The 19,653-nt window shown below is 41.4% G+C and overlaps 1 protein-coding gene across 1 annotated transcript; it reads right to left on the minus strand.

Annotated features, from left to right (window-relative positions):
* Positions 1-3,050: 3,050 nt before the first annotated feature.
* On the minus strand, positions 3,051-18,017 carry LOC111834855 (cytochrome P450 2J2-like). The gene is made up of 9 exons (XM_023794625.2): positions 17,267-18,017; positions 15,345-15,504; positions 10,820-10,969; positions 10,446-10,606; positions 9,916-10,092; positions 9,463-9,604; positions 6,499-6,686; positions 6,235-6,376; positions 3,051-4,121 (listed from the first exon to the last, which is right to left on the minus strand). Exons 1-9 carry the CDS (start codon positions 17,465-17,467, stop codon positions 3,946-3,948), a joined length of 1,497 nt encoding a protein of 498 aa, XP_023650393.2. The 5' UTR covers positions 17,468-18,017; the 3' UTR covers positions 3,051-3,945.
* Positions 18,018-19,653: the final 1,636 nt, after the last annotated feature.

Below are 19,653 nucleotides of genomic sequence, written 5' to 3' on the forward strand. Positions count from 1 at the left end.
GTGTTTAGTGAGGCACTTTCATACTTTGAAATTAAATCTAAGATATAAACAAAAGTAAACTGCAATGATAGAGAATCTGTGGCTTGTGTTTCTGGGGTAAATAATTCAAAATCATCATTAGACTGTCACGAAATAAGTGATGTCTACCGACAAGTATGATGCGATGACTGATAACCACATGTCACATCAGGAGGAGAATGATGGTAGCCCAAGCCGCTGTGATACCTAAATGACATCAGATAGGGCTTATCCCTCTGCTGTGGAAAACCAGAAAATAAAATTGAAGAAGAAAAATATGCACAGGATAAAGGTAAGCCATTAATGATGTAGATTAACTTGTGGGGTGGAGGGGGGAGCTATGGATAGAAGTGCCAGTTTTGGAGCAATTTTGCTACTGTTGTCCTGCTGGTATCTCAACTAGCCTCAGCTAAATTGAAAAGTTAGCCGGCTCCGCTAGCTCCAAGGATTGTTTATTCAGTGTGTGCTTTATGACGGCACACAACCTACATGGCAACCTGGAAAGATTTTGAACTGCGTCCACAAACAGGAAGGATCATAAACCAAGCTGAAAGGACACTTTTAGAGGCTGAGAAGAGGCACTGGAGAGATGTCCTGACCCGCTTGATCTCTATCATGCAGTCTTTAACGGAGAGAAATCTTGCTTTGAGAGTTTCAGCTAACACGTTACACTGCGCTCCCCAGTCTTGGCATTGACATTGTTCCTGTATGTTCCCTGTGTCCTGCCTGGTTCCAATCCCCCTCGTCTGCTCCCCAGAGATTGTTTATTTCAAGTCTTTGTTCCTTTTGTTTAATAAAGCCCCTTTTGTTTGGTCACTACGCCTGCTCCTGAGTCCTTCCTCCTTCACGTTGTGAAGCACATTCTTTAAACTTGGTGATGGCTGATGCAGCAAAAGTATGACAGATGCCATCAGCTACTTTGACCATGTACAGAAACTGCACACCCTTTTCTCAGCAGCCCCGCAAAGATGGACAGTCTTAAAGGAACATGTGCCTATTGCATTGGAGTGACACCCGGTGGGAGAGCCGTGTCAGCAGCATAGAGGCTGTGTGGACCCAGGCCTCCAACATAAGGGAGGCATTGTTGGAAGTCAGGGACAAAGCGACGGATCCTCTGACTAAGGTTGAAACACAAAGCTTGGCAGGAGACGTTGGGTTATACCGCATCCTAATCTGCACAGTATGACATCCTAAGCCACGTGAACCATGTAAGCAGGCTCATGCAGTCTCCCACAATGCAGCTTGATGTGGCAGTTGAACTCCTCATGAATGCAAAAATGCCGACTAGTTACAGAAACACTGGCCTTGCTGCAATTCGGGCCTCTGCTAAAGACGTGTGTGAGGAAATGAATGTAGAGGCCATGCTACAAGAGAAGAGACTAAGTAGCACATTTTGCCTGTGAAGCCTCAGATGAGCCTGTGGTAGAGATGCCATGAAGAGGCTAGAAACTGCATCCTTTAATGTAGTTGTTGACACAAGCTTTGAATCGTCAAAAGAAACACTGGGTGAAGTGAGTGCCAGATTTGGAGTGCTGCTCAACTTCAGGAAACTGGATGGTGGGGAATTGTGCAACCAGTGTGACAAACTCTGCAGCACATTAAGTCCTGGAGACAAATATGATATGATGGAAAAGAGCTGGCTTTGGAAATTAGCAACTTGCCAAGCCTGTCTTGTGACGACATGACTGCACTGGAGCTTCTCTCTTTCCTCCACAAAAACGCCCGAATTAACTGTATCCCAAACTGTTAATGGCCCTGCGAATCGTCTGCACTCTTTCTGTGACTGTGGCCTCAGCGCAGAGGAGCTTCTCAAAGCTGAAGCTCGTCGAGACTTACCTGAGGTCATCCACGGCACAGCGTCGCATCACTGGTCTTGAAATAATCAGCATCAATCATGAGATTGGCAAGCAACTGTCATATGATGACATCACTGACAACTTTGCTTATAAAGAAGCCAGGAAGCAGATGCTTTGAGGGTGATGAAGACTGATCACAGTCACAGGTGGTTTTGCTTTTATTATTTGCACTTTAAAATAGATGGTTGTTTATTGTATTTTTATTCTAGGTAATATGCAATTTTGTTTTTTCATCTTGTGTTGTTGCTTGCGCATTCATATGGATGCTGGTTAATTTTTTTTTCTAAGTAATGGTTTAATTTATTTATTTATCTGCACAATGACCCAGTTTATATTTTATTGTTTTAAGTGGAAGGTGAAAGAATTTTTACGCCGTTTTGTTTCGTGTTTACTAAATTTAAAATAAACATTTTTGAGGCAAATGCTGCATCTGTTGCATTTATGGAAATGGAGGAGCCTCATTGTTTACCTTTCAATATCATTTTCTGTAGGTTTAATTTACTTGGATCAACTTGACATCTTTATTTTTTTTTAATTTAACTTTAGATTCACAAATCTAGCCTGTTTCTTTTTAAGGGGTAACAGACTGATGCATCACCATGGATCATCTTAAAGGGTTTGAACTCCCCCCTCCCATCATATAGTTTTACAAAATAGGGCCCCCCAAACAGCTAGAAATGGCCCTGCTCATCCTCTTCCCTGGGGTGGGATGTCTGGTAACATGAATGACTTGGGAACACTATTATAAGCATTTAAAGGACAATTAAATTGCTTATTTTCAATGATCTCATTGTCATTAAGATTAAGAACATATTAAGATTCATTAACATGCCACTCATATTTGCACTATAATCACACTACACATTAAGGCCGTTCCAACAGCATCTTATTCTGTGATTAATGCTAGTAGCATGAATATCTTGGCAAGAGCCTAGCTATGCTAAAAAAACAGTAATATTTAATGGCTGTTGGGAGACTTTAAAGAGGATAACATAAAATTCACACCAGCTTCAAAGGCTGTTCCCCAGGTTAATGTAAGTATAGATATATAATTGCCTTATTGAGCAAGTCTGTAATAAAACTTCCCAGTTATATGAAGAATTCAAAACAAAACTTTGCCTAAAATGATTAAGGAACAAAAAACTGAACCAGCAATCAATGTACACTTCACTTAGATGTTTGAATACCCTTTATTCATGTGTGAATGGCTTTATTTGCAGTAGATTTCACATACATACTGTATCAGTGGTTGAATAATCTTTCTGCCTTGAATAAATTGAACCAACAGCAGAAATATGATACAGTCAAAAGCATGCTGTACTGTATGCAATGCGACTTGTTACTATGGAAAGATCAGAGCAGAATGCCGTGAGCGACGCATACAGCCAGACAGCTGGGTTCCTCTCAGGTGGGGCACTTTCCAAATGTCTACAGGAGCACAAGTTGCAGTTCTTCGCATCTCACTGGCACTTGGTCATGGGTTACCACCAAATTCCCAAAACTGCATTTCAGAGTGACTTATGATACATTATTTCTGAAGGTGTTGCTATATGAGGTGATTAATGCAAAGATGATGAATCGCTTACCTATTTTAACAATGGTAAAATGCTGGACTGTGAACTTCATTTCTACATATCTTAATATGGGTAAAGAAAGAAATCAAAAAAGATGACAGAATGACCTGAAGGAACATAAAGTCTTCATCCTTTGCTATCATCATTTAAAGTTTTGAAAATCAATCCATCCATCCATCCATCCATCAACCTTCCAACCACTGCTCCTATACAGTATCATAGGGGGGCTTGGAAACTAGTAACCACAAGGTAGGAGGAGGGGGATTCCTTGGATGGGATGCCAGTTCTCACACACACACCCAATCACACACTGTCAGCAGTTTTCAAAATCAACAAATAAATTAATTTAATTTCATAGTTAAGTCTATAAAAGGTCAAAATCTTGACTCTTGAAATACCAGTATTTATTACATATCACACCTAAAGTACAGTGACATGGGAAGTTATGAGAAACAAATGGAACTTTAACTGTCAGTGACTTATTTCCGACAGATAACTTAGCGGGGGGTAGCACACAGCTTGTAGGGTTTGGGGCTGTGGGTGGCCCCCAATTTGAACTCCAGACTGGGCTCCACGCCTGGGGGTGTAGAGATGGTGAAGCGCTGGAGAAGGGAGGTGAAGAACAGGAAGAGCTCCATCCGAGCCAGCTGCTCCCCCAGACACACTCTCTTCCCTGTGGAAAAATATACAAGTACATACAGTGGTACCTCAGAACTCAAACTTAATCTGTTCAGAACTCCGGATCGAATCCTAGAAAGTTCGAGTTCTGATCGAATTTTCCCCATAAGAAATAATGGAAAACCAATTAATTCGTTCCCGGCCCCAAAAAATTACACCGAAATATGTTTTTTTTAGCATTTAAACAAAAAATGAACTGGACAAAACAAGAAAAGCATATACTGTACTAAACTGTACTGTACTATCGAAGCACATTTATCAAAAAAGTAATTATAAAGTAAGAAAATAAATGTATTTTGCCCAGAGGCCCACACAACCCATAATCCGTCCCTGGTCGCGGGGGTCCGGAGCCTATCCCGGAAGCAACGGGCATGAGGCAGGGAACAACCCTGGATGGGGGGCCAGCCCATCGCCGGTTTATTATTAATATTAAAATAATTAATAAGAAACCTTTATTTTAAAATGTATTTTATTATATATATAATAATTACTGTTACTGTCTATCATTGTCTAAATGTATTTTTACTGTCTAAATACATGTATTCAGCTAGTGTAAACATGCACGATACTATCACATCGGATGCGAGGCTAAGACTGAAGCATTACCCTTTTTTTTCCGCTGAGAGATGTGCCACGTTGTCACACCCACGCCCACCCGGTCACGCCCACTCCTAACGTCAGCGACTACAGCCGGCAGGGACGGATTATGGGTTGTGTGGGCCCCTGGGCAAAACGTTCGTGAGGGCCCCCCCCCCCCACCACCAGCACCACCACCACAACCACCACAATTCAAGGGCCCTTGGCAGCCAAACGCCCTCCCTCCATGTTTCCATCAGAGGCCCTATAGGGTCAGGGGCCCTTGTAGGCAGAGGATCAAAGAATGTAGGCCCTCTAAAATAGACAAACGAGAATACATTGTTGATAAGCGTTGCAAATTGTTTTGGGCTAGGGGCCCCACGGGCCCCCTGCACCCCAAGGGCCCCTGGGCAGCGGCCCTGCTGGCCCGGTCCGTAATCCGTCCCTGACAGCCGGTCCTGCCCACGGAAGATGGGACTCCCTATATAGCCCCGCACTGACAACAGGTCGGTGCGAGGTATTGTTGGCATGCCACTACTAAGCGCTCTAACTCTCTGTCTTCCTCGCAGTTACGTTCTGTCCATCTGGCCCTCCCCGAGCTACCCGCGCCTCCTGCCTGCCCTCCTTCCCGTCCGCCCTCCCTGTGATACTTATCGTGGATTTCTCCCCTTTGTGTGTCTGCATCCTCGGATTGACTCCCTGGCTATTCGACCCTTGGACTCCCTCTCGACCACGGCATCTGGACACGTTTTTGCATCAGGCGATACCCACGGACGGACTCCCGGAAAGACTCTGCTATGGCCTCTGACTTCTCTCTGTTTTATCCCCAATAAACTTGGTAGCTCGGACTCCCCTGTCCTGGTCTTGTGTTCCGGTACACGCGTGACTCATTTCCCCAAGCGTACAAGTTATCTTAGGTCGGCGTTCACCGTTTGACTTCTGAGATTCAGATCGAGTTCTAAGTCATTTTTTTTCAAAGTGGTTGGTTCGACTTTTAAGAAATTCGAGTTCTAATGAGTTTGAGAACTGAGGTACCACTGTACTTTTTAAAATTCTATTTATAAAAAGTTGTGTTTATACATATATTGAAATCTTCACCTTCACCACCTGTATTCACCTTCAGAAGAATATTTATCAATAAAAAAAGAATCAACTGTGAAGTAGAATTCATTCATTCATTCATGAATTCTCCACCACTTATCCAGGGCCAGGTTGTGAGGGCAGCAGTCAAAGCAGGAATGCCCAGACCTCCCTCTCCCCAGCCACCTCCTTAGCTCCTCTAGGGGAATACCAAGGCGTTCCCAGGCCAGCCGAGAGATATAATCTCTCCAGAGGGTCAAGGGTCTGCCCCGGGGCCTCCTCTCAGTTGGACATACCCCAAACATCTCCCCAGGGAAGCATCCAGGAGACATCCTTGATAAATGCCCAAATCACCTCAACTGGCTCCTTTCAATGCCAAGGAACAGCAGCTTTACTCTGAGTTCCTCCCAAATGTCCAAGATAGAAATCCTTAGATCTAAAGGAAATTTTACCAGCTGAAAAGGGCATGAAGGCATCTCTCCTCCGGAACTTCCCCTCTGCATCCAGGAAATGTCCAGGATTGAAGGTGAAGGGAGTCTCCCATTCAGTCTCATCAAAGAGCACAGAGTCTAAAGTCCCCATCAGCGTCGTTCCCTAAAGCACAGACAAAGACCCCTGAAACATTACGAGCGTAACCTCACATGAGAAGAATATGTGAAGGTGTCAGCTTTCCATGAACGACTATAACAAGCTCCATGCGGAATTTCATTCCTCACCTTTGGAATTGTGTATCCTCCCAGCTCTGTGTCTTTCGTGGTTGAACGTACAACATTCAGTGGTACAATGTTGCCCATCCTCTGTACTTCATGGATGACAGCGTCAGTGTACGGCATGTTTGGTCTGTCTGCCATGTTGGGCTGACGTGACCGTCCAATCACACTGTCTATCTCAGCCTGCACCTTCTCTAAAGAGATTAGGGTACAAATAGACAAACCAAGCTAATGCCTCCACTGTGATACATTACATCTATTTAGCATAGCTGCAGATTTATATATATATATATATATATACACTCACCTAAAGGATTATTAGGAACACCTGTTCAATTTCTCATTAATGCAATTATCTAATCAACCAATCACATGGCAGTTGTTTCAATGCATTTAGGGGTGTGGTCCTGGTCAAGACAATCTCCTGAACTCCAAACTGAATGTCAGAATGGGAAAGAAAGGTGATTTAAGCAGTTTTTAGCATGGCATGGTTGTTGGTGCCAGATGGGCCGGTTTGAGTATTTCACAATCTGCTCAGTTACTGGGATTTTCACCCACAACCATTTCTAGGGTTTACAAAGAATGGTGTGCAAAGGGAAAAACATCCAGTATGCGGCAGTCCTGTGGGCGAAAATGCCTTGTTGATGCTAGAGGTCAGAGGAGAATGGGCCGACTGATTCAAGCTGATAGAAGAGCAACTTTGACTGAAATAACCACTCGTTACAACCGAGGTATGCAGCAAAGCATTTGTGAAGCCACAACACGCACGACCTTTCTGTTTCTGTTGAGACATTCAAATGGTAGAGTCAGAATTTGGCGTAAACAGAATGAGAACATGGATCCATTATGCCTTGTTACCACTGTGCAGGCTAGTGGTGGTGGTGTAATGGTGTGGGGGATGTTTTCTTGGCACACTTTAGGCCCCTTAGTGCCAATTGGGCATCGTTTAAATGCCACGGCCTACCTGAGCATTGTTTCTGACCATGTCCATCCCTTTATGACCACCATGTACCCATCCTCTGATGGCTACTTCCAGCAGGATAATGCACCATGTCACAAAGCTCGAATCATTTCAAATTGGTTTCTTGAACATGACAATGAGTTCACTGTACTAAAATGGCCCCCACAGTCACCAGATCTCAACCCAATAGAGCATCTTTGGGATGTGGTGGAACGGGAGCTTCGTGCCCTGGATGTGCATCCCACAAATCTCCATCAACTGCAAGATGCTATCCTATCAATATGGGCCAACATTTCTAAAGAATGCTTTCAGCACCTTGTTGAATCAATGCCACGTAGAATTAAGGCAGTTCTGAAGGCGAAAGGGGGTCAAACACCGTATTAGTATGGTGTTCCTAATAATCCTTTAGGTGAGTGTATATATATATATACTGTATATGTACATATACATACATACACACATACAGTATATTTGTTAACCCAGATGATGCAGTACAGCTTTCTTTTATTAGAAGAACCCTCTACTAGATATCTGACATTGGATAGCAAAAAATTTTCTTATGTTAAACACAGAAAAAACAGAAGTACTGCTAGTTGGTCCCCAGGCTGCCAGAAATAAGTTTGATAACCTTAACCTGGGTGGTCTTCCTGTTCAGCCTAACACAGTGGTTAGAGATCTTGGTGTCCTGGTTGATTCAGATTTACCTTTCGATGCTCACATGAGAAGTATTACTAGAACTGCGTTCTACCATCTATGGAACATAGTCAAGCTTCGGAAGATGCTCTCCTTTCATGATGCAGAAAAATGAATACACGCCTTTATAACTTCCAGACTGGACTACTGTAATGCCCTCCTTTCTGGTTGCTCATCCGGATCCTTATGTAAACTTCAGAATTGATCATATTAGCCCCATTGTATGCTCCCTTCACTAGCTTCCAGTTAAGTTTCAGATTGACTACAAAAAACTGCTATTAACTTATAAAGCACTGAATGGCCTTGCGCCAGAATTCTCAAGGAGCGTGATATCAATTAGTACCTAGGGTAGAAAGAACTACGGCAGGCTGCAGAGCATTCTCTTATAGAGCTGCTCAGCTTCTAGAGCTCCTCAGTGTCTTCCACCGGATGTCCAGAATTCAGGCTCACTCTCAATATTCAAGTCTAGGCTAAAAACACATCTGTTTAGTCTATCCTATAGGGACTCTAGTTCTAGCTCTAGCTAACTGCTCACTCCCAGTTAGACCTGTAGTGTGAGGTGTAGAGCTGGGTGGGGATCGGTGCCATTGGCTTTGGATGAACTGAACTGTCAGTGCTGTTACTCTAGCTTCACACCCCCTTGTGGAATTGGAGAGCTGACATTTCAGGGACTCCCCATGCCTGCGTTCCCACTTGCTTCTCTGTCCTAGTTAGGCTGCCATAGCCATATCTGCCGGAGCTTACATATTGCACTCATCTAACTGTTTACACTGCCAGTAGTCTCCTGAAGCCCTTCATAATTTCTTCAGAAACGGAAAATAATTATCTTCAGAGATACAAACTTCAGCCCAGTTCATTTCTATTTATATTATTTGTAAATTTGTAATATATAAAAAATTCACAGACATGCACCCATAAATTGAGAAATGAGTGAAACTAAAAATTGTGCTGTGGTCTCTCACTTTTTCCCCCCAGAGGTGTCGAATGTCTCGTTTAACATATATTTGTATTACAGTCATACTATGCTGATATTAAAGTTCTGCTTTGCAATACTGACAGAAGACTGCATTTTAATTTGCTTTTAATGTGAAGTGCCTACAAACACACATGAAGCTTTCACTCTTTATTGGGATCTTCATCTTCCATGTGCCGTCTTCCTTCCACTATATTGCCAAATAATCATTAGGAAAATTTTAATCGATGCTTTTTAATAACCAAGTAATCGAGTTTAATTGAGTAATCGTGAGATTCGTTATCATTTCTTAAGGCAAGACTGTTTTATTCTTCCAAAATGTGGTTAATAATATAAAACCAACCTTGTATGTCTGGATATTTGATCATGTACAACAAGCCCCAGTACAGCGTAGTAGATGTAGTCTCAGTTCCAGCCACAAACAGATCCAAAGCACAGTAACACAAGTTCTCCTCATTAAAACCGGCATCAACATCATCTTTCCACTGGGACAAAAAAAACACTTTAGATATTCAGATGTCATGGGGAAAATGATACTTGTAATAACTTGAAACTGTAATTTTTCCATTTTACTTATTGCATATTCCATATGAATTATTTCCATAATTCCATTCTGTTCTAATTATACTTTAAAGAGCAAAAAGAGAATGTATTTCACCCATTAAATGTATGTAACCACTCACTCAGTCCACACAGTGAGGATCCAAATCAAGTTGCAGGAAAGATTGCTGAAACATGCTAAATTAATACTTAGCTGTACTGTGATGAAATTACAATTAACTGTGAAGCACGATACCTTTTCCATCTCCAACAGGAAGCTGTCAATATAGTCTCTAGGAGATGATGGGTCCCAGTCTTCCTGATGCTCTTTAATTTTCAGTCGGATAAAAGAGGTCACAGTTTCCCAGTGTAACAGTATTTTCTTGTGGGGACCAGGGATCCTTCGCATCAACCAGGGGAACATATTATACATCTAAGACAAACAAAAACAATAGTCACTTAGGTAATGTGCAGTGGGGGGATTAACTTCTTTGGTGGCCCTATGCTGACATGTTTAAGGGGCCCCCAGAGGGCCACGTACAGTAATTTTGTACCTGAAAGATAAATGATAGAGAATTTAATCAATGTAAAGTCAATAATCTATGAATCAGATTATTGATTCATATAATCATATAGATTGGGACCTGATATTGTAGACCCTAGGTGTAGCATACAATAGCTCATGGATTAATCCACCACTGGTAATGGTGGTAGTTCAGTTAAAACAAACAAAGTGTTAAGCTATTATACATTTCTGAACATATGAGTTGAGAAACAGCAGCAAACCTGAGCCCAAATGCTTCCTTCTAAATAAACAGCTTCACTGATCAGCTTCAGCAGAGTTTGGAAGTAGCTGTCATTGTAGTCAAAGCGATCCCCAAACACCAGGCAGCAGATGATGTTGGAGACGGCATTGTTCACGGTGAACTGAGGGTCAAATGGTTGGCCTAAGGAAAGGATTTGCATCAGGTTATACAGTATATCCAGCTCTGTTTGTCAATGGATTGTATTGTACTGCATTTCAGATATTTACTAACATAGCAATCCGTGATGATTTATAAATAAACAAATGGGAATATTTATACAGATTATACAAAGGGCTACATCTTACATATCACAACCATCATGGGATAAACGTTCATGTTCAAGTAAGTTTGTACCTTGTGTATTGGCTATGACCTCATTCAGTAACGTGCTCTCCACCTGAATGGAGGACTCAAGGCTCTTTTTGCCCAGTCCAAAGTTCCTCAGGGTTGAGAGAGCAAACCTTCTTTGTTGTTTCCACAGGTAGCCACTGGAGCCCACCAGACCTCAAAGAAACAAACATTTTCTCATTCTGAAGAATAAAACCAACAAAAATTTGCTAAGGCGATTTCCCACCTTAGAACCTTTTTCAGGAACTAAGAACTTCTGTCACATTTCCACCACGGGAACTCAGCCCGATTGTAGTTTCACAGAGGTAGTTCCTGAACCTACTTTTAGTTCCTACTCCGGAGTAGGTGCTTTTTGCTCAACAAAGAACTACCGGGGGGCCTAGAGTGATCAACTTTGTTGAATGCTTGACCACAAGCACCAAGGCTAACTTGGAAGTGTGGGGAAATGAGATAGGAGCAAACTGAGCAGGCTGTATTGATAAAATGCTGTGTCCTGCTTTATATTTTTGGACAGCGCAATGGATCCATCCAATAGTTAAAAAATAACAAAATGTACTCGTTCATCCGCCATTGTTTTGGGCTGACAGTATAGTTTCTAGTAAAATTACATGCAAAGTTTAACCTACAAGCTTTTTGCATCTCCCATGCTTATACAACATAAAGAAAGTGGCCAGGAGCTACAAAAGTTCCCAGTGGAAATGGCCCAGGCACTAGGCTTCTGACCTTTGGTAGGAAAGCGCCTTTAGTATACATACACTCAAAAGATGGTTCTGTGGTTCTACATAAATTAAAACATTACATATCTAGTGGGGCAATGCATATGAAAATATATACATTGTGGAGAATCAATGAGAAGAACATCAAAAAGCAAGAACTATAACTGGTCGCTATCTTGTGGTGTAAAATGGAAGTCTAGATAGCTAAGCCTACAGGTATATGAGGCAGTTTACGGATTGTTAGGGATCCGGGCCGATTTGGTGCGATGGCGAGGCATAGTGCAGGCAGATAGGAAGTGGACGACCCACTTGTGGCTCACAGGACAAAACGGGGTCAAGAAACACTTACAAAACAAAGGACCACGAGGGGTCAAAAGAAAAAGGAGATAAACTAGTTATGTTAAGCTTGACACCGAAGCTCCGAGGCATGTGTAAAAAAAACGATACAGTGCATTCTGAAGCAGAACTTCGATGCTTCTTCCATTCTACCCTAAACACGTGACCATGGTGACCCGAAGCTTCGTTCTGCGCTCAACCACGTCACTGCTTCAGAAAAGTGAAAATGAGGCGTGAACCTCAGTGCCGGTTTCGAACGTGTTGTAGAGCACATACGTGTTGTAGAGCACATACGTGTTGTAGTGCACAAACGTGGGAGCAAACACACTGCTTTGGAAGTGTTTGAGCTATGGAACCAGAAAGGAAAAGAGGTCATTCTGAAGTTTGGCAATACTTCAAACTTGTATCAACAAATAAGGTGTGTTGTTTGATAAATTGGGCAATATTTATTTATGTGTGTAAAAGTATTGATTCTGTTATTCTTGTACTGCTCTGGTCCAGGTGGAATGTTTGGAGTGCTCTCAGCAGTTGTCCTATAGTAAGAACACCTCATCAATGTTGAGACATTTCCGTGCAAAGCATGAGAATGTCCAGAATATTCCATCCACATGTCAGTCTACAAGAAGTCCAGGTATAGCACAGTCTTGCCGCTATACTAATAATAACCAACAACGTACTACTACTCCTAATAATAATAATTATAATTAGTATTCTTAATGAAGAACTAATATGATTAATTAATAAGCATACGTATTATGAATTAGTCTTTATTGTGTTCAAGGAACAGCTTAATTGTACAAATACCTAATATCAAACATGGGTGAGGGTATTACCCTATAATCTGTATAATGTTACTGTGTATGTTTTCGATTCCCGTCACAGAGACCAAGAAACAAGATTGATGAGGCCTTGGTCAATATGATTTTAAAGGATTCACAACCCTTTAGCATTGTGGATGATGCTGGATTTAGGGAGTTTGTGAGTATCTTGGATCCAACCTACATTCTCCCCTCCAGGCAAACATTAAAGGGTTTGTTAGCAGAGAAATTTAAGATAGAAAAAGAGAAAGCAAAGGAAGAGGTGAAAAAGGCCAAGGCAGTAAGCCTAACTTCTGACATGTGGACATCCATACATATGGAAGCTTATTCAGCAGTCAAATGGCATTTTATAAATGAAAAGACTGAGCTGTCTACAATTCCGTTAGGAGTAGGAAAATTCCCAGAGTCTCATACTGCAGAAAACATGGCTGCAGTCAAGGCAGCCTTGATGGAGGGGTGGGGCATACAAAATAAAGTCCGATGCCAATTTAAAGGTCAGACGCACAACTTGCATTGCACATGCACTAAATTTGGTCGTGAAGAGGGCCATTGATCAGACCGAAGGACTTGGTGATATCAGATCCAAGGCAAGACAGATTGTGGCTTACTTCAGAACCAGTACAACTGCTAGAGAAAGGCTTTCCCAAATTCAACAGCAGTTGGGCAGGCCCACTCTCAAATTGATTCAAGAAGTGGAAACCCGCTGGAATAGCACCTATTCCATGCTACAGTGATTGCATGGTGAAAGAGAGCCAGTTGGTGCTGCATTGGTCACTTTGAAGACAGAGCTCACGACCCTGACCTCAGAGGAGTATGACATGATACATGAGTGTCTGGATGTGTTACGTCATTTCAATGAAGCAACTGTTGAACTGTCTGAAGAGAAGAGAGCATCAGGATCCAAGGTCATTCCTCTCATCCGCATGCTTAGACATGCTGTGAATCTAAAACTGTCCCAGGCACAGAACATCAAGGCCCAGCAGTTGTACAAGAACCTCTTGAGGTTGCTCATGGAGAGGTTGTCCATCTATGAAACCATGAGCATTATGACACTGGCCACACTGCTGGATCCAAGATATAAAACTGCAGGTTTCTGTAACCAATCTAATGCTCAGACTGCTGTGAAACGCCTTACAGCAGAGTGTGCATCCATCATATGATCGCAGGAGGCCCAGCAGAACCCATCCACTTCCACATACACTCAGCCACCAGAACCAGAGCCTGCAGGAACCTCATCTGGTACTGCAATGGCCACCGGTACTGTTGCAGCCTTTCACATTTTTATGATATGGTTCAATTACACTGAATTGGGATATATAATTATTACACAGTACATAATGCATAGTGTAGATAATGATTCATGCTTTGTCATTGTGGTTCCAGGACTGTGGGATCTTCTGGACAGTGATGTGGGGGAAAGCAGACGGATCAAGAGTTCAACAGCAGATGCTACGGTGGAGGTTCGGCAGTACCTCAGTGACCCCAATATACCACGTACTGAAGACCCTTTGAGGTTCTGGGATATGCAGCAGGCTGTGTATCCACACTTATACGAACTTGCAGTACAGTTTTTATGCACTCCAGCGTCCTCCGTTCCATGTGAGCGGGTATTCTCAAAAGCAGAAGTGGTGAATAAAAAAACTTAACCAACTTAGCCCCCACACTGTTGAACAAATACTGTTCCTGAATAAAAATCTGTAGACTAATGGCCCCTCTTCCGTTACACAAGCACCCCTTCCCAGTTAAGTCAATGGTTTCCCAGTCCACAAGAAGTCACACTCAGTTTCACCAGGTCATTAATGTTCATAATGCACTACAGACCATTAGAATTTTTGCCAATTTATAAATATTCAGATTCATATATTTAAATACAAAAGTTAAGGCATGTATTTTCCAATTTAAACATTTAAAGTTTACAATAAACATGTTTCGTTATGTTAACTGAAATTAGGTTTACATAATTAACCAGCTACAATGATTAATTCTGTACAGCACATCTAAGCTGAGCATATATTCTCAGCCACACTTTAACAAAATTTCTAGCACTGATATATGTGTGTAGAGCTGTGCAATATGATGATATATATCGTGTGATGATAGTAAATGTCTGTCGTTTGTTTTCATTGTGTCGCAAATCATACTCTTATATTTGGCACAGATGCAAAGCTGTGCACAACATTTCAACATTTCTGCTTGTAGGACTGACCCCCAGGCTACCGAACTCTCCTGCTCTGTGACCCTGACTTTGACTTTGCTTGCCAATTCTGCTTCTATTCACTTGGATGAAAATAAAGATTCAAAACTTCTGATGCCTAGCCCCAAATTATCTGTCCAATCACTGTAGTCATCCGATTACAAAAAACAGCAATGTGATTATTGAAATGTAACGCAGCACTAAGTAGAAATGTATTGGAGTAGAAAGTATATGTGGAAAGTGTCCACAGCTAAATCTACTAAAGTACAGATATGTGAAAAATGTACTTAAGTACAGTAACAAAGTAATTGTACTTTTATTTTCCACCACTGGAGGTGTGAGTAACATTATCATATCTCAAGATATATTGGGCTATCTGTGTCTTGAAGTGCATTTCAGTTTTGAGAATAGAGGCATGAAATATACAGTTCAAACAATTTGTTACTGATTATTATTTTGAAGCCTACCTTGGTTATGCACAATATCTTCAAATAAAGGCAGCTCTGGGCGATCTGCAAAATTTTCCCCGTGGTGAACTAGGGCTTCTTTCACAAGTTTAAAACCATTCACAACAACGATGTTATGTCCCAGGCGAAGACTGAAAATGTTTCCATATTGCTTCGAAAGCTGGATAAAAAAAAGTAATACAAAAAACACAGTTAATGTCAAATGTATGATATGTTTCGGCATTATTGTTATTATTTTCCCTACATACACTGCAACAAATAAAAATTCAATACAGTTTAACATTCTGTGAATATAGCATGGCATGCTACTCATCACTGTCTTGCATATATGGGGCACAGACTGGGGAAGTCAGGTGAATACGGGGCTTAATTAAGGAAACCACATTTAGGCACATATAGCAACAGCACAACGTTAATACATTAATGACTGGACTGGGGAAACATACTCTAACGCAGACTTATATACACCAGACTAATTAACAAGAACGAGAAACAGCTGGTAACACGGCGATTCCACACGAGGTAGATGAGGGGGCATGGCACATAGGAGGATCGGATGAGCAGAGCATGACAATCACCTTCACACACTTGAACAGACATTTAGGTATGTAAATTAGCAAGTCAGTCAAAATACAAAAGTTTCAATGAAATGTGCTTTACACACCATCGAGAAAAACTGTAGTGCTGGGCAGACTGAGGCATCACAATGGTGGCGAAGAGATGAAGCAAGATGGTTTAAGCACAGTCCTTAAAGGACCACACACAAGCAACCACAAGGTTTCAACCACGAATGGCAGGGAAACGCGGGGAGGTTACTCAAAGGACGGTAAGGCACACACACAGTGGATAATTACACAATGGCTAAAACACGTGACGATCAGACAAGGACTGAATACAAACACAGGTGAGGGCACACAGGACAATCAGGTACACACAAGCACTTACGTTATGGATTACAGACAGGGGCTATTTACAGCGGCTCGCGAGCATGCCGGGATATGCAAATTGCCATCCGCAACCCACCGGTGCTACAATACTATATGACATATTTATGTGAATCATAATATTTGTGCTATAGATAATAATGTGTTTTTTTTATTTTGTGCACTTAGGAAAAAAAAGGGGTGCTGGCAACCATTTTTCTTCACTGGGTGGTCGCACCATTTTACTGCTTTCCCATCCATGAAAATAATTTCCACCACTGGCATAAAGTTAAACTTATCTTACAATCATTAAGCTTAGGCTAAGTTTTAATAAACGTAATAAACTATAAGTGTTGTTGGTGCCACCACTTTGCAATTTCATTTTTTTGTGGCTGAACAATCTGACAAATCAAATTTAATGAAATATAATATATTATATCTAGTCATGTGTAAATATTAGGACACCCCATTAAATATTTAGTTCTTTATTAAGAAATATCAACAATCAATATTAAATCTTCTTTCAAATGATCACCTATGCAAAAACAAGAAATAAATGCACTTATTTACCAAATTAATTAACTAATTTTAAATGCCAATTCCCACTGAAGAAAAAGTTAGAACACCCTATGGCCTAATAGCTAGTATTTCCCCCTTTGGCTGAAATAACCTCATGGAGATGTTTTCTATAACCATCTATCAATCTCTGACATCGACTGGCAGAAAGTTTTCCCTACACATATTAATAGAACTCAATACAGCGCCCATGGGCGTAATTCCCAGGGGGGTTAGGGGGGTCATGACCCCCCCAATAATCAGATCCAGCCAATATAACCCACCCAATAATCATGTTTCCCCTGTAATGGGTGGACACCTTGATCCCCCCAACGTTCCAGCCAAAGTTACGCCCTAGACAGCACCCAGCCCTAATAAAATCATCATATGTAACGGGACAGTCAGCATTGAACTTTGCTTTTGTTTTATTGAGGCATGACTTACCTTGGCAAACTGAAGGTGGATTTTTGATGAATCAAAAGAAAATAAATTGCCAACAAAAGGTAATGGCCAGGGTCCTGGGGGGTAATTTTTAGGGCCTTTCTGTCTTATTAAGGCGCCAAGTATAAAAAACACAGCAAAAAACGAAAAAATACTTCCACGATCGAGCCATTCAAAAAACCAGAGCACAGAGGCGGCGGTCATTGCTTATGGGAGAAACGAGGCTGCAGGTGAAGGAAACACTGAAGATCACTGAAGAGCAGAAGCTTCGTGTTGATCCTGTAATTTGACAATATTATGCCGGTGTATTGCCGGGGATTAGGGTGAAATACACTAAAACATTAGCACACGCTCAAACTACTTGTGCACTCATGTGAAATACTTGTGTATGTGAGAGAGAGAGAGAGAGAGAGAGAGAGAGAGAGTTAGTTTAGTGTGCCCGGAAGTCATTTCATTGTAAATGGAAGGGGTTACAGTGCAGCACTCCTAAGGACAATTAGATATGAAAAAGTCACTGTTTCTGTTCACTTTGCTTGGCTATTTCACAATTTATCAGTCATGATGTATTATTGGCAACAATGACGATGTTCATATTTTTTCTTCCACATATTGTGCAGTACTGATTACATTAAACATAACCAGAGAGAAATAGAGAATGGGAACAAGAAGTAAGGAAAGTGAATAAAGAAACCTGAAGACAATGGAGGAGAGGAATCAAAAACTCCCAAGTAAGGAGAAAAAAAATCTCTGGGGGTCCAAGGTCACCTGGCTGCCCCCCCCCCCCTCCCAAGGCATACTAACATTACCGAAAACAGAAAAGAGTGGACATGCTTGCTAAAAGGTAGATTAAGAATGAAGACAAAGTCCATCAATGAGTCTGTTATCCATGTTGGCTTATGAAGGGTGGCCAAAGTCTTTCCTCTACGTTGGGCTGTGTCGGGTGGCACTGACGGCTGCACCCACGATGATACAGTTTGTAGGTCCCATTTGTGATGTCACCCCTCCATGGGACTGAACCAGGACTCCCCGGGCACCACCCGGACATGTGAGAAAGGCAGAGAGTATGGATGGTCAGAACATGCAGCCATAGTTATGGTGTGGTAGGTTGTGGGTAAGATAAACTGAAGTAATGGGTCTTCAGTCGAGATTTAAAGACCGAGACCGAATCGGCATCCAAAACATAGGCTGGTAAACCATTCCACAGTATGGGGGCCCTGTAGCAGAATGCTTTACAGCCAACTGTCATTTTATTTATATGTGGAACGACAAGGAGACCTGCATACTGTGACCTGAGTAGACGACGTGGCTTGTAGACTTGAAGTAAACTCAATGAAGACCTATCTCTTCCCAGTACTCAGGTATCTTGTCTCTTGTTGGCATTTTTGTAGCTAAGGATTTTTTTAATGGGGTGGGGTAGCCAAATCCACGCCCAACCCTCCTTCCATCTCAGATGGACTTGGGACTCCATTGGACAGGCATCAGTGATTCCACACCCATCTTTGTCATTCCTTTCAGGTCAGAGGTGCTTGGCCAAGTTGCCTCGGTTCAGGGTTGTATGGAATATTATTTAACACTGTATAACACTTAATGATTGTAATCCTTAGGGCAATACTATAAAAATGTAACTTGCAGAATGTAATGTAACCTTGTAACCTTTAGACAGTTTAGAGAATGGAGTCCAGTTAGTAATGCATCATGTATCCAAGGAAATACTCTGTAAAATAAGTGTTTCTGCACCTTATGTTAGATTTGAAGTTTCTGTGTCTATATCTTGTTTTAGCCCTGGCTGTATGAATATGTGCCTTTGTTAGTTCTGCAGCTTATCGCTGTGTTGAAGACCAAACAACATAACTGGCTTAATAATTAACCAACTTGTGACTACTACTGTTCATTATTATAGAAACTTTGACTACCAACATAGTAAATGATGGGAGTAAAAGATGAAGGCTTTTTGAAGGGTTTTAAAACTTTTTCTCTTCTTTTTATACATTTTTTTCTTTAATTAAATGAATTAAACTTACAGAAACAAACTTCTTAATCGAGCTTCCTACCATTGTTAAACAAAGAAAATATTCAGTGTGTTATCAATGACCTCATATGATGATATCCTAGGAAGTAATGATCTTGGCATTGCTTTGGTATGAGAAAAAAAAGGTCATGCCATGATCTTTCACATTTAAAAAGGTTTTGATCACTTAAATAATGACTGTGGATAAAAATCTGGCATTGTGCAGAAGTCTCCAATGTGAATTGTGGGACCATTTATATATGGTAAGTAAAGACCAAAGATACACAAAGCTTGGAATTTATTGGTCCTACCTATCAGGGTATAAAGATTACTTGGAGACAAAACTACAAGTAATGCTGTATTAAGGGCACTGACATTTAGG

This window comes from Paramormyrops kingsleyae, chromosome 15 (assembly GCF_048594095.1).
Source record: "Paramormyrops kingsleyae isolate MSU_618 chromosome 15, PKINGS_0.4, whole genome shotgun sequence".
Classification (NCBI taxonomy): domain Eukaryota; kingdom Metazoa; phylum Chordata; class Actinopteri; order Osteoglossiformes; family Mormyridae; genus Paramormyrops; species Paramormyrops kingsleyae.